At 48.4% G+C, this 20,003-nt stretch overlaps 1 protein-coding gene across 17 annotated transcripts in view; it reads right to left on the bottom strand.

Annotated features, from left to right (window-relative positions):
• RGS6 (regulator of G protein signaling 6) overlaps positions 1-20,003 on the bottom strand; it is a 673,554-nt gene that overhangs the window by 12,534 nt on the left and 641,017 nt on the right. For 14 of the 17 annotated variants that reach the window (XM_049898647.1, XM_049898644.1, XM_049898643.1 and 11 more), the window contains 2 exons: positions 18,516-18,605; positions 13,302-14,728 (listed from right to left, as the gene is read on the bottom strand). In XM_049898647.1, the coding sequence (XP_049754604.1) occupies positions 14,471-14,728; positions 18,516-18,605 (348 nt within the window). In that variant the 3' untranslated portion in view covers positions 13,302-14,470. Of the gene's footprint in view, positions 1-1,032; positions 1,100-13,301; positions 14,729-18,515; positions 18,606-20,003 lie in introns of those variants that run through there. The other 3 variants (XM_049898660.1, XM_049898655.1, XM_049898656.1) reach the window with 3 other exon arrangements.

Below are 20,003 nucleotides of genomic sequence, written 5' to 3'. Positions count from 1 at the left end.
CACTTGTTCTGGCAGGATGTGATTCTCGCCAGGACCCACGAAGATGCTAACTCCACCCTTCTAAGGGCACTTGTCACCTCCTGCAAACATATGCACCCACAACACATACATTGGTTGAGGTCTTTGGTTAAACCAGTTGCCAAGGCAGAGCCTATAAAGCTAAGGCAGTCAACTTGCTGGACCGCACCCCCCCCACCCCAACCATCATACTCCAGTAAATACAGTGACTCCCTAATGCCCACGTCTATATGCATAAGAGGACCGGCTCATTTCTCCTTCCTTCCTCCCTCCCTCCCACCAGGAATGCAGTTCAGGAGGCATTTATCAGACATGCATTCCTAACCTGGGGAAGTATGCAGCAAGGGGCAGGTCAGGCAGCATTTTCCAGAGATCCCTGGATAGAAACTTAGGTCATGAGCAGAGAACTTTCTTGCTTCCCTGCAGACCCTTCTCACATGTTGCTGCGATGCTTATGGTCCCTGTGGGGCAGAGGATAGGTGGTTTCCCAGCCTTCTCCCCTGGTCATCTAGTATGTAAGAAGGCGAGACTTCCAAGTTTCCCATAGGACTTGGTCCTGGCCCAGGAGGGGAAGGGTTCTGGAAGTTGTAACCAGAAGATGAAGCCTAAGGATGTTGCTGTTGGATTTAAAAGCATCTCTAAAGGTACTGTGCCTTTCCATCCTCTTCTGCTAGAGAATGGGTCCAGGAGAAGCAAGGTACAGGACTGGGAGATAAGGACATTATTTGTACATTGTATCTGGGGCAAGGAACTCATCTCAGCATTCCTACTGGAGCCCTCAGCTCCTTGTTTCTTCAGAAGGAAAAACTACAGGTGCAAAAACTGGGCAGTAACAACGGAAACACCAAGACGTGGGTGCTGCTGACAATCCACGGGACCAGGATGTGAGGACAGGAGTGAGGGATGAACGGGAAGCCATGGACAAACGGATCATTGCTTCCGGACTTGGGGGCACCTTCTGTGCAGAAGGATCCCAAAGAAGGTTAGAGACTATGCGGACGCCGGATCACTCACCCACTGCTGGAAGGAAGCCACCTCGGGGGTGAAATGCAGCGGCCATTCTGACTCTGCGCCAGCAGCACTAGGCAATTGTGTTTTTAGGAAGGGAAGTGAAGAATAACTTATCCAGCTGAAACCGTGAAGACCTGTGGCTTTAGAGGAGCCCCTGCGCACACAAGCACACAGATGTAGTAGGCATGCAGTCCATGCAGAGGGCGCATGCAGGACAGCAGCGCGGGCCCCGACAGACCACATGCTGCACGCGGAGGCGTTCATCAGGCAGGCAGCACATGCACCCGTGCACACGTGCCCATGTGCATGTTCACACCGCAGGGACTTGCACAGATGTCTCATGCAAGGTGTATAAGTGACCGTGCAATTGGCTGTGGAGTTTTACATCAGGCTCGTAAGATGCCAATCTTTGACAAATACTGTAAACTTGGAGCAATTTACCTTCAAATACATATATAAAAACTGGATTCTGCCCGGGAAAAAGCCATTCCTATCAATGGAAATGGCCTCCTCACTTCTGTTTCTGTCGGTAGTACAAGCAGTAGGAGTGTGCACCCCAGGGGTCTGCTTCATCCAGGGGTTTCAAAGCACCCCCTGTCACTTGCTTCTGATTCCTCCATCAACCTCACTCTGTAATAAGTGGTTAAAAAATAGAAGGAACTGGACGTGGTGAGGTTGTATTGCTCGGGGTGGCTCCAGGCAGAGAGACAGCTGAGAAGCAAGTGTTTCTGGGAATGAGGCTTCTGCTGTGCAGGGGCTACATCTGGACGATTGGATTTCACGCTCTTATCATGGGGAGAAACATTTCTGAACTGTGTCTGGACGCGGGAGGCATCTCAGGGTCTTGCATCTCGGTAGGAGAGAAAATGCCCGTTCCTGAAAAATGTATGAGATGTCTTCCTGGTGGCTCTCCGCACCTCCCAGCACCACCTGGGCTGGCAAGCCCCACAGCTCCCACGGCTTCCTGGAGAGTGCTGAGGAGCCCCGAGAAATCCATCACAGGGCAGAAGCTGGCCTGCTGGGCATCAGAGCCTCTCTAGGCTTAGGGAAAGCAGAGAAACCGTTTCTCTGAGTCTACTTTTAAAAATAAGCCAGTAATAATAGCTACCGTTTACTGAGTACTCACTGTGAACCGGTCGCTGTAATAAATAAATGTGTATTAGGCACATTGTCAGATATGATACCCACTTGCCTATCCTCAGCTGCAAAATAATCATAACAATACCTACCTTGCTGAATATTGCTGGAAATCAAATAAGGTAATAAGTGAAGATCTAAGCACGGGACTGCAAATATCATCATAATAGTGAAAATAATAATACTTAGCGCTATACTTGTTGAAAGGATCCTGGCAGAGCAATGGTTAGGTGCTCAGCTGCTAAATGAAAGGTTGGTGGTTCGAACCCACCCAGGAGCTCCATGGGAGAAAGACCTGGTGATCTGTCCCCATAAAGATTACAGCCTAGAAAACCCTGTGGTGCTGTCCTACTTTATCACATCAGGTCGTTATGAGTCGAAATCGACTCGATGACACTGAACAACATACTTGTTGTAGTGCCCCCTGGGCGGCACAAATGGTTAAACTCTCGGCTGCTAACTGAAAGGCTGGCAGTTCAAATCCACCCAGAGGTGCCTTGGAAGGAAGGCCTGGAGATCTATTTCCAAAAGATCACAGCCATTGAAAACCCTGTAGAGCACAGTTCTACTCTAAAACATATCGGGTCACCATGAGGCAGAATTGTGCTGGTATACTTGTTGAGCACATACGTTGCAAACACTGTGCTAAGCACTTAATATATGCATTTTCCCACTTAATCTTTTACCGTTATCTCCCTTTTACAGAGGAGGAAACTGACGTCTGGGAACTGCCCAAGTCACACAGCTAGTAGTGGCAGAGCTGGAGTAGAATGAACATCCAATCCAGGCCTGGACCAGCATGACACAGATGCCCACAGTCCGACACTAGGAGCTCCCAAGAAATGGCAGTGATTGTTTGATGCCCTAATCTACTTCTCACATCTGCCCTGTGCAGTAGGCACCGCTATACCCTTGGGGCAAGGGAGCAACTAGTCCACCGTCTTATACCAAGTGGAGAAATAGGGATTCCATCTGGGGCTGCTTATCTCTAACTCTACATTTTGGTGGACACTAAAGGGATGTTGTTTTTTGGGGGCAAAGTGAACAAGCCATCCTCCGTAGTGGATGAGAATGCAGGTGGGGGAAATGCTGCTGCCAGGTTTTCAACAACATTGAACTCTAGGTGGTTGTTGCTGCTCAGGCACACCCCAGCTCCTTACTCTTCAGTGACACAAACAGTGAGGTAACTGGCTAGTGACATAGTAAGGAGTTGTCTGGATGGCTCCTAGTAGTCAGCCATGAGGGGCTAATCAAGGCTTTCTCAAAAACACCACTCTTCTGCCATCCAAGGTGTAACAATTAGTCTCTATTTGCCTGGAGGAAGAAGGAAAGTTTTGGATAGGAGGAGGAAATGGAATGCATGACTAATTGCCTCTGTGAACAACTGGATGGTGCCCTGCTACCATTACTGAATGTTTTGATGAACGATTCTATAGAAGAATTCTGATCAAAGTGGGAAAATGCAGAACAGAATTTCTGGAGCCATTGAGGCTAGATGAACCCCCAAAACTGTTGCCTTGAGATCATCTTTAAACTTTAAACCTTAAACCAAAAATGTTCCCTGAAGTCTTCTTTAAACCAAATGATAGCTTAGCTTAATTAGTACAGAACATCTGCCTTGAGCATTGTACTCTTTTAAACAATGGACCTATATGGGATCGAACTGACAACAGCAACTCAAAAAGTCAGATAGGAAGCTTAGGGGGCAAGTGAGTTTATGTTAGTGAAAGGGGATAATTTGGAAGAGGTGGTTGAGAATGGTTGCACATTATATAATTAATATATAATTCATGTCACTGAATTGTACATGTAGAAATTGTTGAATTGGTATATGTTTTGCTGCATATATTTTCCAGAAGAACGAAAAATAAAATATTAAAAACAAAACAAACAATAAAACCCACCACCCTCCTGCTGGAGCAAGACCCACATCACTGTGTACCAAAAACCAAAATAAGCCCGTTGCCGTTGAGTGCACTCCCACTCAGGGCAACCCTATAGGACCCTATAGCGGAACTGCCCCATAGGGTTTTCAAGCCTATAATCTTCACAGACACAGATTGTCACATCTTTCTCCCGTGGAGCAGCTGGTGGGTTTGAACTACCAACTTTTCCCTTAGCAGCCAAGCACTTAACCACTGTGCCACCAGGGCTCAAAGCTCCTGGTCAGACGGTGAGATTGCATTCCCTGGGGACTGCATAAATGAAGGGAACCTTGACACCAAAACCTGAATGAAGCTGCTGTAGGCTAGACTGGGGAACTCTGACCATCAGTACCTTACTCACACTCCTTCCCAGTGATTCTTCTGATGATGCCCTACAAATCCAGAAACAAATCTAGACCAAGGGCTAGCAAATCATGGGATCTGAAAGGGTATCATTATCAAGGAAACCTCTATTAAGTATATGATAGGTGAATCATGGTGACTCACACATGCTAATGGTTGACTTCTTTGTATATTTAGCATTATGGATGCCTGGAACCTTTTAGTATCATTCAGGACAGAGAAGCCACAGAATTCTCTCACTACAAAAGATGAAAATTCCGAGACTGGGTTGAGTTTTGTATTGCATGATCCATCTCCATTTCCCAACTTAATCTGGTATGACGTAAAGGCCAAGCTCCCTGTCTTTGCTTGGCAGTCTGTCTTTTCCCATTAGGCACGAAGGCTTAGATACACATGCTCTTGGTGCGAATCAGAAAGGCCAGGGGCATGGTGCAAAATGGTTCTCCAACCCCGTGAAAAACTACAGGTGCATGCTCGATCCCCATTATCTCCCTCTTCCCCACCTCTTATGTCCAAGCAACAATAGTGCCTGTCAGAGTTTAAAGGAATGTCTGCAAGAACACAGTAACAATCAACTCTGCCTGGGCTTTCTTTAGGTTTAAAAAATGTCTTACTAAAACTTTGCTGACTTTACTGGGATCACCATGTTTAATGAGAGGCCTCAAGGAAATTGAAAGCAAAAGATGAGGAAAGGAAAAAAGCCATAAGCTGTAATCACCATAATTATGCAATCTCCTGATGAGTTGAAAGCCGCCCTGGTAAAGCCAGAGAGAAGAGGGAATATCATTTGCAATTGGGCTGGTTCTCAGGACAGCTGGAAAGAATGTGACATGAAAGCCCTTCCCTTCCCCTGAGTTGGGCTGAGGACAAGTCCCTACGGCAGAGCCCGGGAGGAGGCAAGCCCCCCGGGGAGTGTAGTTTCCCCTTGGTCTGTGATCTCTAGGGGCATGTTCCACTCCTGGCCAGCTGAGATGTTTTGGGTCCCAGCTTGACCACCTGGAATCTGCAAATGCACTGGGTGAAAGCAAATGGCTTGATCGTCTTTTCTGGTTTCAACAAAACTTCCTTTCTGGATGAATATGAGGCCATCTTCTCCAGCCCAGGGCCAGGGCGCCCCATGCACATGACCAGTCCGGACTGTGCTGAGCCCAACTGCATCACTGTCACTCAGCCTCCCTGTGCCAACAGGCGCCTGTGTCCTCCACTTGCTGACCTCCTTCTAGACACTGAGGGGAGAGAGCCTTGTTGCCCAGAGCTCAGCAAATAGCTTACCAGTTTTAAAACATTAAACAAGGCAAGGATGACATGTGAAGGGCACTAACTCTACTTCTTGACAGTTTCCCTTGCCTAGACTGTGTCAGCAGCTGGCTTTGTCTCCCTCAAGGCATAGTCAAACCTGGGTCATCTGGATCCCTCTTGTCCACTCCCAGCCAACTCCCACTAAATGACCCAAACGTCTCTTCCATGGTTTATTTGTAAACTACAGAATGAAACACAGTTGGATCCCTTTAACAAATATTTATGCCACATAGGATCCCAGTTGAAAGAGATCATGGAATCCAAAGCAAAGCTTCATCTACAATATTCTTGGCCACTCAGCTTCCAAATGCTTTCAGGGAGCTTATTGCTCCTTGAGGCGGCACATTCCATTGTTGGGTAGTTGCTACTGTTAGAAAATTCCTCAGCAGAGTGATGCTCCCTATGTCTTCTACCCATTAGCTCTAGCTTTGCTCTCTGAGGCAACTCAAGAGGGTTCATCTCCTCTGGAAGACAGACACTAAAAATTAAATCTCACAATGGCTTTCAAGTCTCCTTAGCAGCTGTTCTGTGCTGTTGAGTGATTCCTACTCATCCCATTGAAACCCATTGCTGTTGAGTCGATTCCGACTCAGAGTGACCCTGTAGGACACTAGAGCAGAACTACCCCATGGGATTTTCAAGGCTGAATCTTTACGGAAGCAGACCGCCACATCTTTCTCCTGCAGAGTAAGCAGCTGATGGGTTCGAACCACTGACCTTTCAGTTAGCAGCCAAGTGCTTAATCACTGAGTCACCCGGGCTCCCATCCCTGTCCTAGATTTCTGCTGTTGCAAAGCCTAATTAACGCCTGGAGGTTTCTTTCCTGCTCCTTCTTTTGTGGTGCTGCTGCTCCCCCTGGCAGGAGTGAGCTGGATTCCCACTTCGGCAGAGGCAAGCATCCTATCTCCTGAATGGTCTGCATTGCTTGCTTGACCTGCTTGCTGTTTATGCTTCTTGTTGTTGTTAGCTGCTGTTGAGTTGGTCTCTGACCCATGATGACCCCATGCACAACAGAACGAAACTCTGCCCGGTCCCTGTGCCATCTCCATTATCAGTTGCTGATCGGATCGTTGTGGCCTGTAGGGTTTTCATTTGGAAGTGATCTTTGGAAGTAGATTGCCAGGCCTTTCTTCCTAGTTGGTCTTAGTCTGGAAGCTCCACTGAAACCCGTTCAGCATCACAGCAACATGCAAACCTCCACTGATGGATGGTGGCTGCCTTTGAGGTGCATTGGCTGGGAATTGAACTCAGGTCTCCCTCATAGAAGATGAAAATTATACCACTGAACCACTGCTATCCCATTTATCCCGCTTGTTGTTGTGGGCTGTTGAGTCAATTTCGCCTCACAGTCACCTACAGGACAGAGAAGCACTGGCCCACAGAGTTTCCTAGGCTGTAATCTTTATGGGGGCAGACTGTCAGGTCTTTTCTCCTGCCAAGCTGCTGGGGGGTTTGAACTGTTGACTTTTCGGTTAGCAGCTGAGCTATTAACTGTTGTGACACCAGGGTTCCTTTTATCCTGCATTCACCTTCACCTCTGCCTTCTCACTGGACAGATGAGAGCCTGCAGCGGTTCCAGTGTGGCCTCATGGGGACAGGCGCCAGAAGTCTGACTGTAGAAGTGACGAGGAACAGGCTAAAAAATCCCACAGCCCCATAAGTCACTGTGAAAGTGAGCGCTCCTTCTAGAAGACTATCTCCTGAGTGGGGGACTGGGGAGGGGGGAGAGGAAGACTCAGTTACAGCAAAGGGCTGCAGGTCACCTCCTGAAATAGATTCCTGCCAGCGCATCCACACAGTTTGCTCCAGCCTCCGTCACCAGGAGACTGGCAGGAGACATGGCCTGGATCTGAATCAGCGGCTGTAAACACACAGCTGTGCCTTTCTGCCTCAGAGGAGTTTGGTTTTCACTTGACTGCTTGGCACATCGGGTCTGGGGAAGGCAGGGGAGGGGCCGGGTGGGGGAGAGGGAGGGTCGACCAAGAGAAGCCAGGGAGCTAGCTGCTTCCTGAAGCCCCACGTGGTGGAGGCTGAACCACTGGGGAGGGCATTTGGGGGCTGCTTTTGACTGAGAGGTTGAACCATCAGCTGCAACAGCTGGGGCTTCTCCTTCCAAGAGAAGAAGCAGGGTCTAGGACCGAGTTCCTCAGAAGTTACAATCTCCGACTCTTTCCGATAAATAAAAATTTCATCCATCCCAGAATACCTGAAAGATCCCATCCCATGGAGAATCATGGTGTCTTCTCTGTATTCTACCAACCAAGCCGATAACGTTAAGTTTTACAGTTTATAGTTTGTAAAAATAGGTTGTTACATTTTCATTTTCCAGCTATAAAACTATAATATCAAATATGTGTTTTCAAACTTCACATGGAGCCAAGACAGAGCCAGATGGACAGAGACGAGGGGACTTAAGCTACCCCTGACTGGAACCAGGATAACACTGCCTTTAGTAACCTCTATTTGCCCATGTCTAAAAAAGGACAGTGACGAGCTGGGGAACTGGAAAGTTTGGTGGCAATGAGCCAAAGAGTGATGCTGAGGTCCTCAAATGCTCACATTTCATTCCTTCCCATGCCCAGGGGGTCCTGAGAGCCCACTGTGTATGGGGTGGGGTAGCAGCCCTAAGACCCTCTGCCCAGCTGACCTCACTGTCTGTTCCCACTCTCAGTAAGGCATTCATATCTGAAGGGTGGGGACTACAGCACTGCAAGGCTGCCAGTGTGGAAGCTGCTTACCCTGTGCTTTGTGACCCCTCAGTGCCCTCCAGGGGTCACAGTGTATGGATGAGCCTGAGTAACTGAGAAAGACCTGAGGTTTGGGCCGCCTGTGGCACTCTTAGCTCTTGTTCTTGTTAGCGCCACCGAGTCAGCCCTTGACTCATGACGATCCCATATGTTACAGAGAAGAACTGCTCCATAGCGTTTTCTTGGCTGTAATCTTTACGGAAGCAGATCGCCAGGCCTTTCTTCTGTGGCACTGCTGGGTGGGTTTGAACCACCAATCTTTAGGTTAGCACCCGATTGCAAACCATGTGTGCCACCCAGGCTCTCCTCTTAGTTCGTCTACCAGTCCTTTATCCTCAAATCCTTGTCTAGGGTTTTTAAGCACATACCCAACTCATTTCTATCCATGGGTTATTTGCCTGCCTCAAAGGCTTGTGGACACTTCCCTGATAGCGTAGCTAACTGGGTAGGAAGGCAGCTTCTTGATAAAGCTAAGGGAAAAAAAAAAAAAAAGAAGGTTACCCCAACTCACAGCTCTCAGGATGGAGAGAAGCGCAGACCCACAGAAGAGCCCCAGCTAGAAAGGCCACTAGCGATGTCTAGTCCAAGCCATTATACAGAGGAGAAAATCAGGGCTCAGGGAGGGCTAGTGATTTGCCTAAGTCCACACAGGAGCAAGCTAAGGCTGGAAGCAGGAACCACTATCCACATGGGGGCAGCTGAAGAGTTTCACGGAGTCCCAGGAGAAGTCCTGGCTGCTCAAGAGAGGCAGGTTGTCAAGCTTTCCCTCCCCAAATACTACTATGGAAGTCTACCTCCATCTCTAGCCAGGTCCAGGGTTTCCTAGCTGGCTCTCACGGCTCTGACACCAAGTTCCGTGACCCACTGATCCCCAAAGGGACCTCGGACCCTTTCACAATCAAAACTGACCCTGTGAAAAGGTTCTTTTAGTAGATTGACCTTTGCTGGAGCCCTGAAAATATTTTTTTTTCACACCGTGGGGGCTATGATGAGTCTAGGTATTCCAGACTCATCCCCTCAGGGGAAATGGCTGTTGACCACCAGAAGCTAAGGAGGAGGGACCCCCCCGCCCACCACCAAAGGAGAGGCTAATGCTGGGCGGATTGGGGGGCCGGTTGCCTACCCTCTCCTTCCCCTGCCAGAAGCCTCGGCCTTCCATTTCTGATTCAGGACCTGGGGCTAGAGCTAGGGGCTTCTCCCTGCAGAGCTGCCTGGGAAGGGGTGGGGGAGCTGCTGACTTCCCGCTCTCATTAGCTTTTCCTTGGCTTTTGGCCTGGGAGGGAGGAAAGAAGGAGAGAGAGAGAGAGAGGGAGGGAGGGAGGGTGACAGCTGGCTCCAGGAGCTCCCTGGTTTCCATCTGACTTTCCTGCTGCATTCCGTGGCGGGCAGGACGGAAAAGCCTGCAGCAGGATGCCACCGGAAAAGCCTGCTGCAGGATGCCACCGGAAAAGCCTGCTGCAGGATGCCACCGGAAAAGCCTGCTGCAGGATACCACCAGCACATGCCGAGGCTCCCTCAGCTTCTGGCCGTTTGCTGCTTCAATTCTAAGAATCACCTTGACAAAGCTAAACTGAGATGTTCTCTTAGAAGGCGGATGACCACCTCACCCTCACACCTCTCCTTGTACACTCCAGTGCTTGCTTCTGTAACGGCAACCCATTTTCCATCTTCGTAGCCCAAGGCTACTGCTGCTGAAGCTCTCAAGAGGGCAGTGAGGCTTCACCTGAGCTCCCAGGCAAGGGATCCAGGGAGGCTGATGCCAGCATCAGTCAGGGCAGCCATTTCTCCTAACTTTTTAAGTGTCATCACCCCACCTGGCTTCACCTATGAAACAGTACACAAAGGGGCAGGTGCCTTTCTCTGGCTTCTTTCACCAGATGGCAGTGCCACCATCCAGAAAGAGAAAATTACTGCTGTGGTGGCTCGGCTAAGGGTCCTTTGCTTTCTCTAGTTCTCTTTCCAAGTCACCCAGAGTCAAGTCCCTGGTGAGGCCCTCAGCTCTTTGTGGTAGGCCCTTGTGGAATCTGAAGGAAACAGCACATGTAAAAGAGAGCAGAGGTCCCTTAGTGATGAAACTGGTTTCTGCCCAACTACTAGCCTAAAAGGTGGGGGCTGAACGCACCCAGTGGTGCCACAGAAGAAAAGTCCTGATGACCTGCTTCCATTAAGATTACAGCCAAGAAAACCCTATGGAGCAGTTCTACTCTGTAACACATGGGGTCACTGTGAGTCGGAATTGACTTGATGGCAACTAACAACAAGAGAGAGCAGACCCCTATTGTCATTTGTCAATTGCAAAACCAGGAGGACAGCAGACCCTGGCAGGCTGGCCCAACTGAGCAGCAGGAAGTGGTCTTTAGTTAGAGCAGCCCTTCCTCCTCCCAAGTCAGGTAATGCCTGGACTTTCCACCAAAGACTCTGAAGACGAGATGGAACGTGATGGAAAAGTAATCCACAAAGACTGGTGAGATGTTTGCTACTGCGGTTTTCATATTTTACAGCCATCATGAAAGGAGGCTTCTCGACAGGAAGAGGGAAAAAACACACCCTGGGTCATTTGAGCCGATGCCACATTTGGAGCCCTCCTTGAGATGTGGCTATGTATTACAGGTCTTTCTCAGACTGAGGCTCCTTGGACCAGGGCTCTCATGTACAGTTGTGTGGGTGACTCACTGCACAAGGGCACTCACCTGAAGGGATAAGCAGGGGCTGAAATTCAGCCTGCACTTTGCTTGGCAAGCTGGGCATCTGCAAGGCTGGGGCCTCCAGAGGGGGTGCCATTTTGTTTTGAATAAAGGTACATTACAGAGTAGTAGGGAGTCCCTGGGTGGTTAACATGCTCGGCTGATAACCGAAAGTTTGGGGGTTCAAGCTCACCCAGAGCTGCCTCACAAGAAAGGCCTAGTGATCTACTTCTGAAAAATCAGTTATTGAAGACCCTATGGGGCACAGTTCTACCCTGACACATATGGGGTCACCATGAGTTGGAGCTGAGGACGGCAACTGGTGGTAACGAGCTAGTTGAGGTCCTACCATGGACTCTTAGTCAATTTTGGTTCTGAACCTGGGCCTTCTCTATCAAATAAGTGGCATTTTTGCACAGGTCCTGTGGCTTCTGCCCACTAAACCACACGATGCTTGGCACAGCATCTTCAGACGTTTGCTTTGTATATTCAGGTTTGAATGACAGAGAATGAAACTGTTGGGGCGGGAACCGCTACTGGAAAGAGAAGCTCACAGCACTGCCTCTGTTGGGGAGTGGGAGGCACTTTCTGCACCCAAACTAGCATGGCCGCAGCAGCTTCCACGAATCACATTAAATACTCCCCAGGATTTTATGTAAAAAGGGGGCATCTGTGGCCTACAACAGACAATTTCCCATTTCATGACACTCCTTGAAACTTGGGAAGAATAATTTGCTTTCTCCAAATGTTCCTCTTTTACCAAAAAAAGAAAGGTCATCATGATGTTTTGGGAAGAAATTCTGAATTCAGATTAATCTTGACAACACTTAGCTGACTGACCTGGATCAACAATCCTCACCACCAATTAGTCCTAAATGACAGCTAGCTCACATCCTTGGTTCATGAGCTGCCCAGCCTCAATTCTTCATTTTTCCATTACCGATGGTCTTCTTACACACCATTCCCAACATCATGGGAATGCTACTGACCTAGTGCTTCACTTAGTCTTACAGTCTGTAGTATGAAATATTCATATAGATCTTCCTTTAGAGAAAACAAGTACCTTATGTATATAATATCCAGAAAATGGCTACCAGATTGCAAGGCACATTGGTTAGTTGGTTAGTTCTGCTTGATTAGAACACCAGGCTACTGAGACTAAATCTTTGGGTTCCAGCCTTGAGTAATCTGAGAGTTGTCACCATTCTATAGCCATGGGCCATATCCCCAAATTTAGCCACATTTTGGTGGTGGTGGGGGGGGGATGTGGTGCTACCCCGACAGCACAAGGAGGATAAAAGGCATGGATTCATCAATGCAAATCTATCTCCACCACTGAAATCAAAAAATCCAAATGCACTACCTATTAGAGCCTCTTGTTCATAAAAGAACAGCAGCGAATTTTGGAACATATTTTTCAAAGTTTGGGCCTTTTATACAGATGCTAAAAATCTCAGGAGCTTGGGAAATGTTTCTCCTTTGTCTGCCTTGAAAACATCTCTGAAAATTTTCCCACATGCACATTTCAGACTTTTGGAAGGTGCTCAGTGCTTACTCATTCTAAGTGCTTTGTTAAAAGACCATGGGAACCACTGAACCAGTATAACTTCTGGGATGAAGGGACATCAATAAATGCTCCTCACAGAGCTTCACTGAGGTCATTCTGGTCTTTCCTGATACCCACCTCTCATGAAAAGAAGCCTGAAAATGTTTGGATGTCTCATCCAAGTACCAGCTTCCTCTTTCAAACCCTCAGCCCACATGGCCAACCTGAAGCGCCTTCACAGGACTTTAGGTAATCTGATTTCCTACAATTTGCACCTGAGAGTCTAAGTTGCCAACACCATACACCCTGGGCTTGTCAACAAAACCCCTATAATCCTCCACCCGCAACATCCAGGCCTCAAAAGAGATGGGGAGGGATGTGGTCCCTGCCAATCTCTAGAGGGCCATCAGGAGATGGAGGAAGTCCTGTAGGCCTTTCTCTGGTGGCCTGTGGCACCTTCTTATTGTGTAAAGCCATAAGGCCATGGCAAACCAGCCATGAAGAGAGGCAGGAGAGCAGCAGGCCTTGTATTCTGTGTGTTCCGATTTCTCATGAGGGAAGACCTTAGAGGGGGAAGACCTGAGATGAGAAGGGATGTGCACTGTATTTTAACTGCCACCTATTAGAGTTATTGTGGCGTTTATACTAGCAAATTCAAAGTAATGTGAACTGCAGTTAAATCTAGTTATGACAGGAAATGACTAGGTTGCTTTCAACCTATGATTCTTGGAATTTATGTTAAAAGACAAAATAAAGATACTAATTGCACTAATCAGATTTTATAAGGATTTTCCTCTTCAACAGAGAGGGGAAAAAAGGCAAGTCAGCATCAGTAAGGGAAATGCCACTGGATCCAGGTATGGGGTCTTTGCTCCCTGGTTGCCATCTTGGTTCCTTTTGGTTTGATGTTAACAGTGCAGGCTGGGCCCCTTGGACTCAGCAGCTTGTTTCTGATGAGTCAGTGAATGAGCTGAATTGAGTACTTCCTGTGTACCAAGCCCTAAACTGAAATCTTGACGAGAAGAGCATGGAAAGGGTAGACTGATCTGTGCTGTTTTACAGAGTACAGTATAGACTCTCTGCTATGTACCATATGGAAGACCTACTTGTTCAGTGCTCTCGTCTGTCATCAGGGGGGTCTCATGAGGTGCCACTGTGGTGGTCTCTACCATTCTGTAAGTTAGGTTGCATGAAGGTAAGGCCACTTCTGACCAGGACAGTGGCTCTGCACCCCATATTTACCCAGTCTACCAGAATCAAGGCCTGGGGTGCTTGACAAGACTTTGCCCCTGGAGGTATGGGGGTAGGGCATGGACCCATTTCTCCCTCCACCTCATGGTGGCTGTGCTCCTCTCCCCACCATGTTATGAGCTGACAGGGGCTGTAAGGGATGTTAGAAACTCATGCAGAGGCCACTAACACACACACCAAGTAGGCCACATTGCCAGGACCCATGCAGCACAGCCTTTTTCTGCACAAAGCAAAGCTGCCCACACAGCAGCACCAGCTCACGACCCGCACCACACTATCATGACTGCCAGAGTTCACAGCGGAAAATTTGGATTTTTTTTTTTGAGATGAGCTATGGTTCTGAGCCAATTTAGTTCATAGTAGAGTTACATGGCCTTCTCCCTGGCTGCTGCAGAAGATGCACAAACCACGCAGCCCCAAGAGCGGCCAGATCTCTCCTCCTCAAAGATGCACCCAGAAGATCAAATGCTGAGGCCTGAGGCTGAAAGGTCATGTGTGCACCTTCTGCAGAGGGGGCCATGTGGTCTTTCGCAAATCCGTCTCTAGGAGAGAAGCTGCAGACACTTGCAAAAGGGGGGTGCCAAGGAGGAAAGCACCAGACTCCCACCCACCCCAAAGGAAACAACAACAGAAAAGAACCAGAAACAAAAAACAAAAGAGAAATGTTGAGGGAAGAAAACCAACTGAACTTACCACACTGCGAGTGAACTTTTCTAGGGAAGTTCTACGACCTTGCTCATTTTCTGGCTTTAGTGGGAGAACAAAAAAGGTAGGGAGAAAAATATAGAAAAAAAAAAAAAGTCTTCAGCTTAGACGTGGTTTCCAAACAGCAGCAGCCGCAGCTAAAGAACAAAAACAAAAGCAAAACAGGGCGAAAAACGGGGGAAGAGAAGCAGCCAGCGCTGTTTGCGAGGGTCAGTGGAGGAGACAGAAAACAGAAGCCCAGGAAGAGATGGTGCTGCTGCCTCCTCGGAGCAGTGAGGGGAGAGGGTGTTTGCTTCTCCCAGGACTATTCACCTCCCTTCAGGGCTTGGGTGAGAAGCCCCCACGGCTGTCCACAGGGCCACAGTCTCGGGTTTTGAGCTGCCTGCTTGCTACTTTCAGTTGGCTCTGCCCAGGTGTAGGAGGCCACAGGCAGCCATCTGGGGCCCCAGGTCAGTGTTGGTGAAATTGAAGGGGACACAGAACAAACTAGCTCTGAGGGCTGGTGTGGAGTTGGGGGTATTCTGATGGGATTTCAGGAAGGGCCATGAGGGAAGTGAAGTCATAAGCTTGCCTGTGAGTCTCAGGGAGCACTTGTTCCCTTTCAGATTTTCCTGCCCAGAGGTAGCCAGAAATGTTGCAAACTTCAGTGACTTCCTACTGACCCCCACTCAGTGCCCTTAAAACAAGGAGGGTCTGCCCATGTTCTTCTCAATGACAAAGGGTGTTAGGCCCCCAGAAGACAATAACGTGAGGAACATTCTGCACATAAAAGTCCCTCTCAGTACCAAGGCAGTGAGAACTTCCCAAAGTTTACTCATGAGGGACTGTAGGGGGCTCAGGTGGCCAGTGAAGCTACTTGGAGAACTCTCAGCTGAGGTGTCCAGGACAGGGGGGCAAGATGAGGCAAAGCCCCTGAATGTTCTCCTAGGCCTAGCCACTCTTTACAATAGGAGGAGAGGGGATGAAGTGTGCCCAAACCTCTCCCCCAAGTCCCCTACCTGCAGGGATTTCGGGAGAACAGAGTTACAACCCGGATGCCTGCTAGGGTATGCTAGAGCCCCATTCTAGGGTCTTGAAATTCACAGAGCTGGGAAATTCATACAATACTCACACTCACATTAATCTCTCTCTCACACACATACACACACACCACCCCAGCAAATAACTGAAATTAGGGAGCCGAAGAAATAGCCCGGTGGGTCTGCAGGATTTGCTGAGAGCAGAGGGGGCAGGCAAAAGGCAGCCATCTGTCTGTGTGGATGAAGTCTTGGGTGTCCTTGGCAGCAGTGCCCCTTTCCGCCCAACTGGCTGCCAGAAGACAGATACAGGGATGCAGAAGGAAAACACAACACGAACAACACACTACCACAGAGCTGGGCTGCTTTTTCTCCTTGCACAAAGGAATTGAAAGACACACACTTGGACCTGGGGACCAGAACAAGACCTGGGGACGGCAGGTCTCAGCTTCAAACCAGTGGGCAGACCAGGCAGCATGCATTTGGCTCAAGTCAGGAGCTAACATTCTGTTCCTATAATTCTCATCCCCTGGCTACCGAACTGCTGCTCACAGGGGGTAGCAGTGGGCCTGACTCTCTCAGGTTCCGATGCCTCTGCACAGGCCCTCCACACTGCCCTGGAAAACCATTGCCATTGCCACTTAATTGTCCCAGGAGTATCTCTCAAAGCCTAGCTCACCTATCCCTTGAGAACCTGGTTCTTTGGAGCAAATATCTTTTTCTTTGACAGGGTGAGAAAAGTAGATGAATTAGAGACAAAGGTTCAGTAGGCTGGGGCCTTTATTAGCAGAAAAATGAGGCCAATTCATATGCCCTTTCTTAGCTGGAAGTTGTGAGTCTCACATAGCTGTTATGACCTGGACACTTATATCCTACGGTCAGCCCTTCCCTGAAGTCAGAAGATACTCTAGCCCAACCTGGAAGTGCCAAGATACAAATCAGGTCCATGCCTGGAGACTCTCAGGGAAAAGTGGCAGGAGAAAATACGTGTGTCACTGTCTTTGGAAAAGATTAATTCTTGATCTTTGAAAGGGTGTTGTCATCTTCAAGGGCTTTCTGCCCCAAAAACATTTCTTCATTTGGGGGCTGGGAGGAAAATCCTAGAACCTGTAATATTTCACAGGAAGGTAGTCAGTTCCTTCCTTACCCTGTAACCTCTTCTGAGAAGGTATCCTCTCATCATGGAGAGCTTGCAAGTACAGAAATCTCAGCACCACTCCCTCAGTTTCTGTGTGTTTTCCCTTTGTGCTCAAATCCACACTGAGACTGAGTAGCCTCTGACTTTTCCTCTACTAAGTGTGTAGACAGGCCCAGAATTTCCCCAAACTGTGATCAGTTCAGGTGTCTTAAGCCCACAAGCAATATGGAAAACTTACTTTGACTTTCCCTGTGAAATCTGGGCTGGAGACATCTAAAGTCTCCATAACCTTTCTCTTGCCTCCGGTTCTTGAAAAAATAGACATCAGACCTGTTTCTGGGGTAGGGGGTCAGCCTTTCTATCAGAGATTCTCCACCAACATACTTCAGCAAGGGAAGTGGTAAGAAGTCAGACTTCACACTCTTTCCATCATAGTAGCTACACCTTTGAAAGGGATGCAGGTAACCCAAGAAAGCTGGGTTTCTGACAACTCAGGCATTTCAGAAGTCCCTTCCTCTTTTTCAGACTATTGGGGCTCTTCTCAGGGCTACCCCAGGGCAGGAGAGCAGGACAGAAATGCTCTTCTAGACTCTGGAGTTATGTGGTACCAATCAGATATGCAGACAGGACCGTGGCACACGAGGTTGACAGTACACAGAGAGAGGGCTGTGTGGATGAGGAGGCAACCTGACAGACAGTGTACTGGTGGACAACCACATGCTTAGGAGTTGGCGGAGGGTGGCTAGGAGGAAAGAAGGAGGGAATGCAAATGTTCCTAAGTGGCATGGCAATGAAGTCATGGAATCTGGTGTAAATAGAGCCACACTTAACCACACACTGGCCTTAGGCCAGAGCTGAAAGGTGCAGAGGGTTTGCAAGCATACTGTAATCATGAGTCCTTTCTCTTACCTCCCCTCTCCCAGGCCACCATGCCCCTCCCAGCTTTCCCTTCCCTCCTCCCAGAAATCCTGCTGAGTTCATCCTTTCCCAATCACTCCTCTCCACTTGCATGCTGAGGGACACTGGGCCCCCAAATCCAAGACTCCAAGGGGCTTCAGGGAACCATGGCTCAGTTCCAAGTGGAGAAGGAAGAGGACACTGGGATACAGTTGCTTCTTGGTTAAAAAAAAAAAAGAAAAAGGTAAACACTCTCAGGCTGGTGAGGGAGAGGAAGGAGGGTGTCAAGCAGGGAACAATCCCAAAGGCGGCTTCAGGAGCCGATGACACCCTGCAACTTTTTTTTTTTTTTTTCTGTCCAATGAGGAGGCACCCTAATCCATGCCTTTGAATGGTCCCTGGGATGATCAGTGAGAGAAAGTCTGTACGGAAGGGGGTGGACTTTGAAGTGAGGGACTCTCTGTGATTTCTTAAGGGACTAGCTGGGTGTCACTGCTAGTGACTGAGCCACTGCAGCCTTAGTATCTGGCCATACTCCCCCTTGTGGGCAGCATATGTAGACAGAGGTAATGGGGACACGAGACAGGACCTTTGGGTGGACTGGGGTGGGGACCATCCTAATTGTTTTCAACTGGAGTGGAAGGGGATGCAGAAGGGAAAGAAGAAAGGAGAAAATAAATAAAACCCAAGGGATGATCTTGCCATTTGACATCAGCAGCAAGCATCAGGCAGGAGTTCACAGTGCTAAGACAGGCAAGCTTGCCCTTCCCAAAGATACCTTCTTCTTGGCCAAGAGCAAGTCCTGGTAAGCATTTGACCGGAGGAAGCGGGCATAGCTGTCACTCTTCATCAGCTTGTAGATGTGTTCCTGAGGCAGGAAGTGGGTGGGAGACACAAGCAAGACCTGTCAATCAAGGCTGAGGGAAATTACAACCAACCAACCACTGGATTTAGGAAAGAAACAAAGGGACCTAGGTATGCTTGTATGTGCCTAGAAAAACTTGCACTATGTTTCCCCCTAGTCAGAAACGCCAAACAAAACATATTTTCTCTCTTAGAGTAAAACATCCTTGAGGATCGTATCCTAAAGGCTTTGTAAGTAGGCCCTGGCGCTATGTTGGGGTGCAGCATTGCTTAATGGTTAAAACCACAGGCGGAGGAATAAAAGCTAATGAACTATTGATACACCTCACAACTTGGATGAATCTCAAGAAAATCATGATGAGTGAAAAAAGCCAATCACAAAAGATTATATACTCTATGATTCCATCTATATAACATTCTTGAAACGACAAATTATAGAAATAGAGAATATGTTAGTGGCTGCCAGGGGCTAGGGGTGGAGGAGGGGAAAGAGAACTGGGTGTGACTATAAAAGGCAACAGGAAGGATCCTTGGTGACGAAACGGCTCTGTATCTTGACGCATCTTCCACGTGTAATAAAACTGCATAGAACTAAACACACACACACTCACACGTACACACACAAACAAGTACTAGTAAACGTGGGAAAACCTGAATAGTATCAATGATTGTAGCAATGATAATATTATGGCGGTGATATTGTAGCATAGCTTTGCAGGATATTATTCGGGAAACTGGGTAAAAGGTACATGAGATCCCTGTATTATTTCTTACAGCTCCATTTGAAGCTATAGTTATCTCAAAATAAAAACTTAAAAAAAAAAAAAAACCCACAGGCAACAAGGCAATTGGGTCAGTCTGTGCATATGAAGGCCACAGTCTCTTCCCGGAAGGGTGCCCTTGGCAGCTAGATTATGGGGCATCTGGGCAAATATACCAGGCCTGAGGCTTACATCCAGGAGGGGCAGATGCTGTGGCTTTGTGCCGTCTCCTCTTCTGGGCTCCTAGAGGCATTTGCATTCGGGCCTTGGCAATGGATTTCACCCTTGACTTCCAGCTAATTCCTATTGCCACATGGTCTGTTCCTAACAGATCTGTCCTCATCAAGGGCTGGAAAGGTCTGGTTCATTAAAAGAGGGAACTTGGCAGTTGAAATGAAATCCAGTTTAGCCACAGAGGAAAGCTTGGCTGTCCCAGAGAAGGATCTGTTAGGAGGGAAGATGGGCCTTCATTAAGGAGGGTAAGATTAACAGTTAGGGGCTGGCCTGGTAGAGGAAGTATCTTCCCCAATGTGTGCCCATTCTTCAAACTGTGAAGCCAGACAAGGACTTCAGTGCTCAGGCGGATGGACAGATGGTCAGTGAGCAGAGAGTGCTCAGCTGAGAGGCAGGACTGGACATTA

The sequence above is a fragment of the Elephas maximus genome, chromosome 10 (assembly GCF_024166365.1).
Source record: "Elephas maximus indicus isolate mEleMax1 chromosome 10, mEleMax1 primary haplotype, whole genome shotgun sequence".
Taxonomy (NCBI): domain Eukaryota; kingdom Metazoa; phylum Chordata; class Mammalia; order Proboscidea; family Elephantidae; genus Elephas; species Elephas maximus.
Note: the sequence above shows the minus strand (reverse complement) of the source record. Positions and strands in the feature narration are given on the sequence as shown.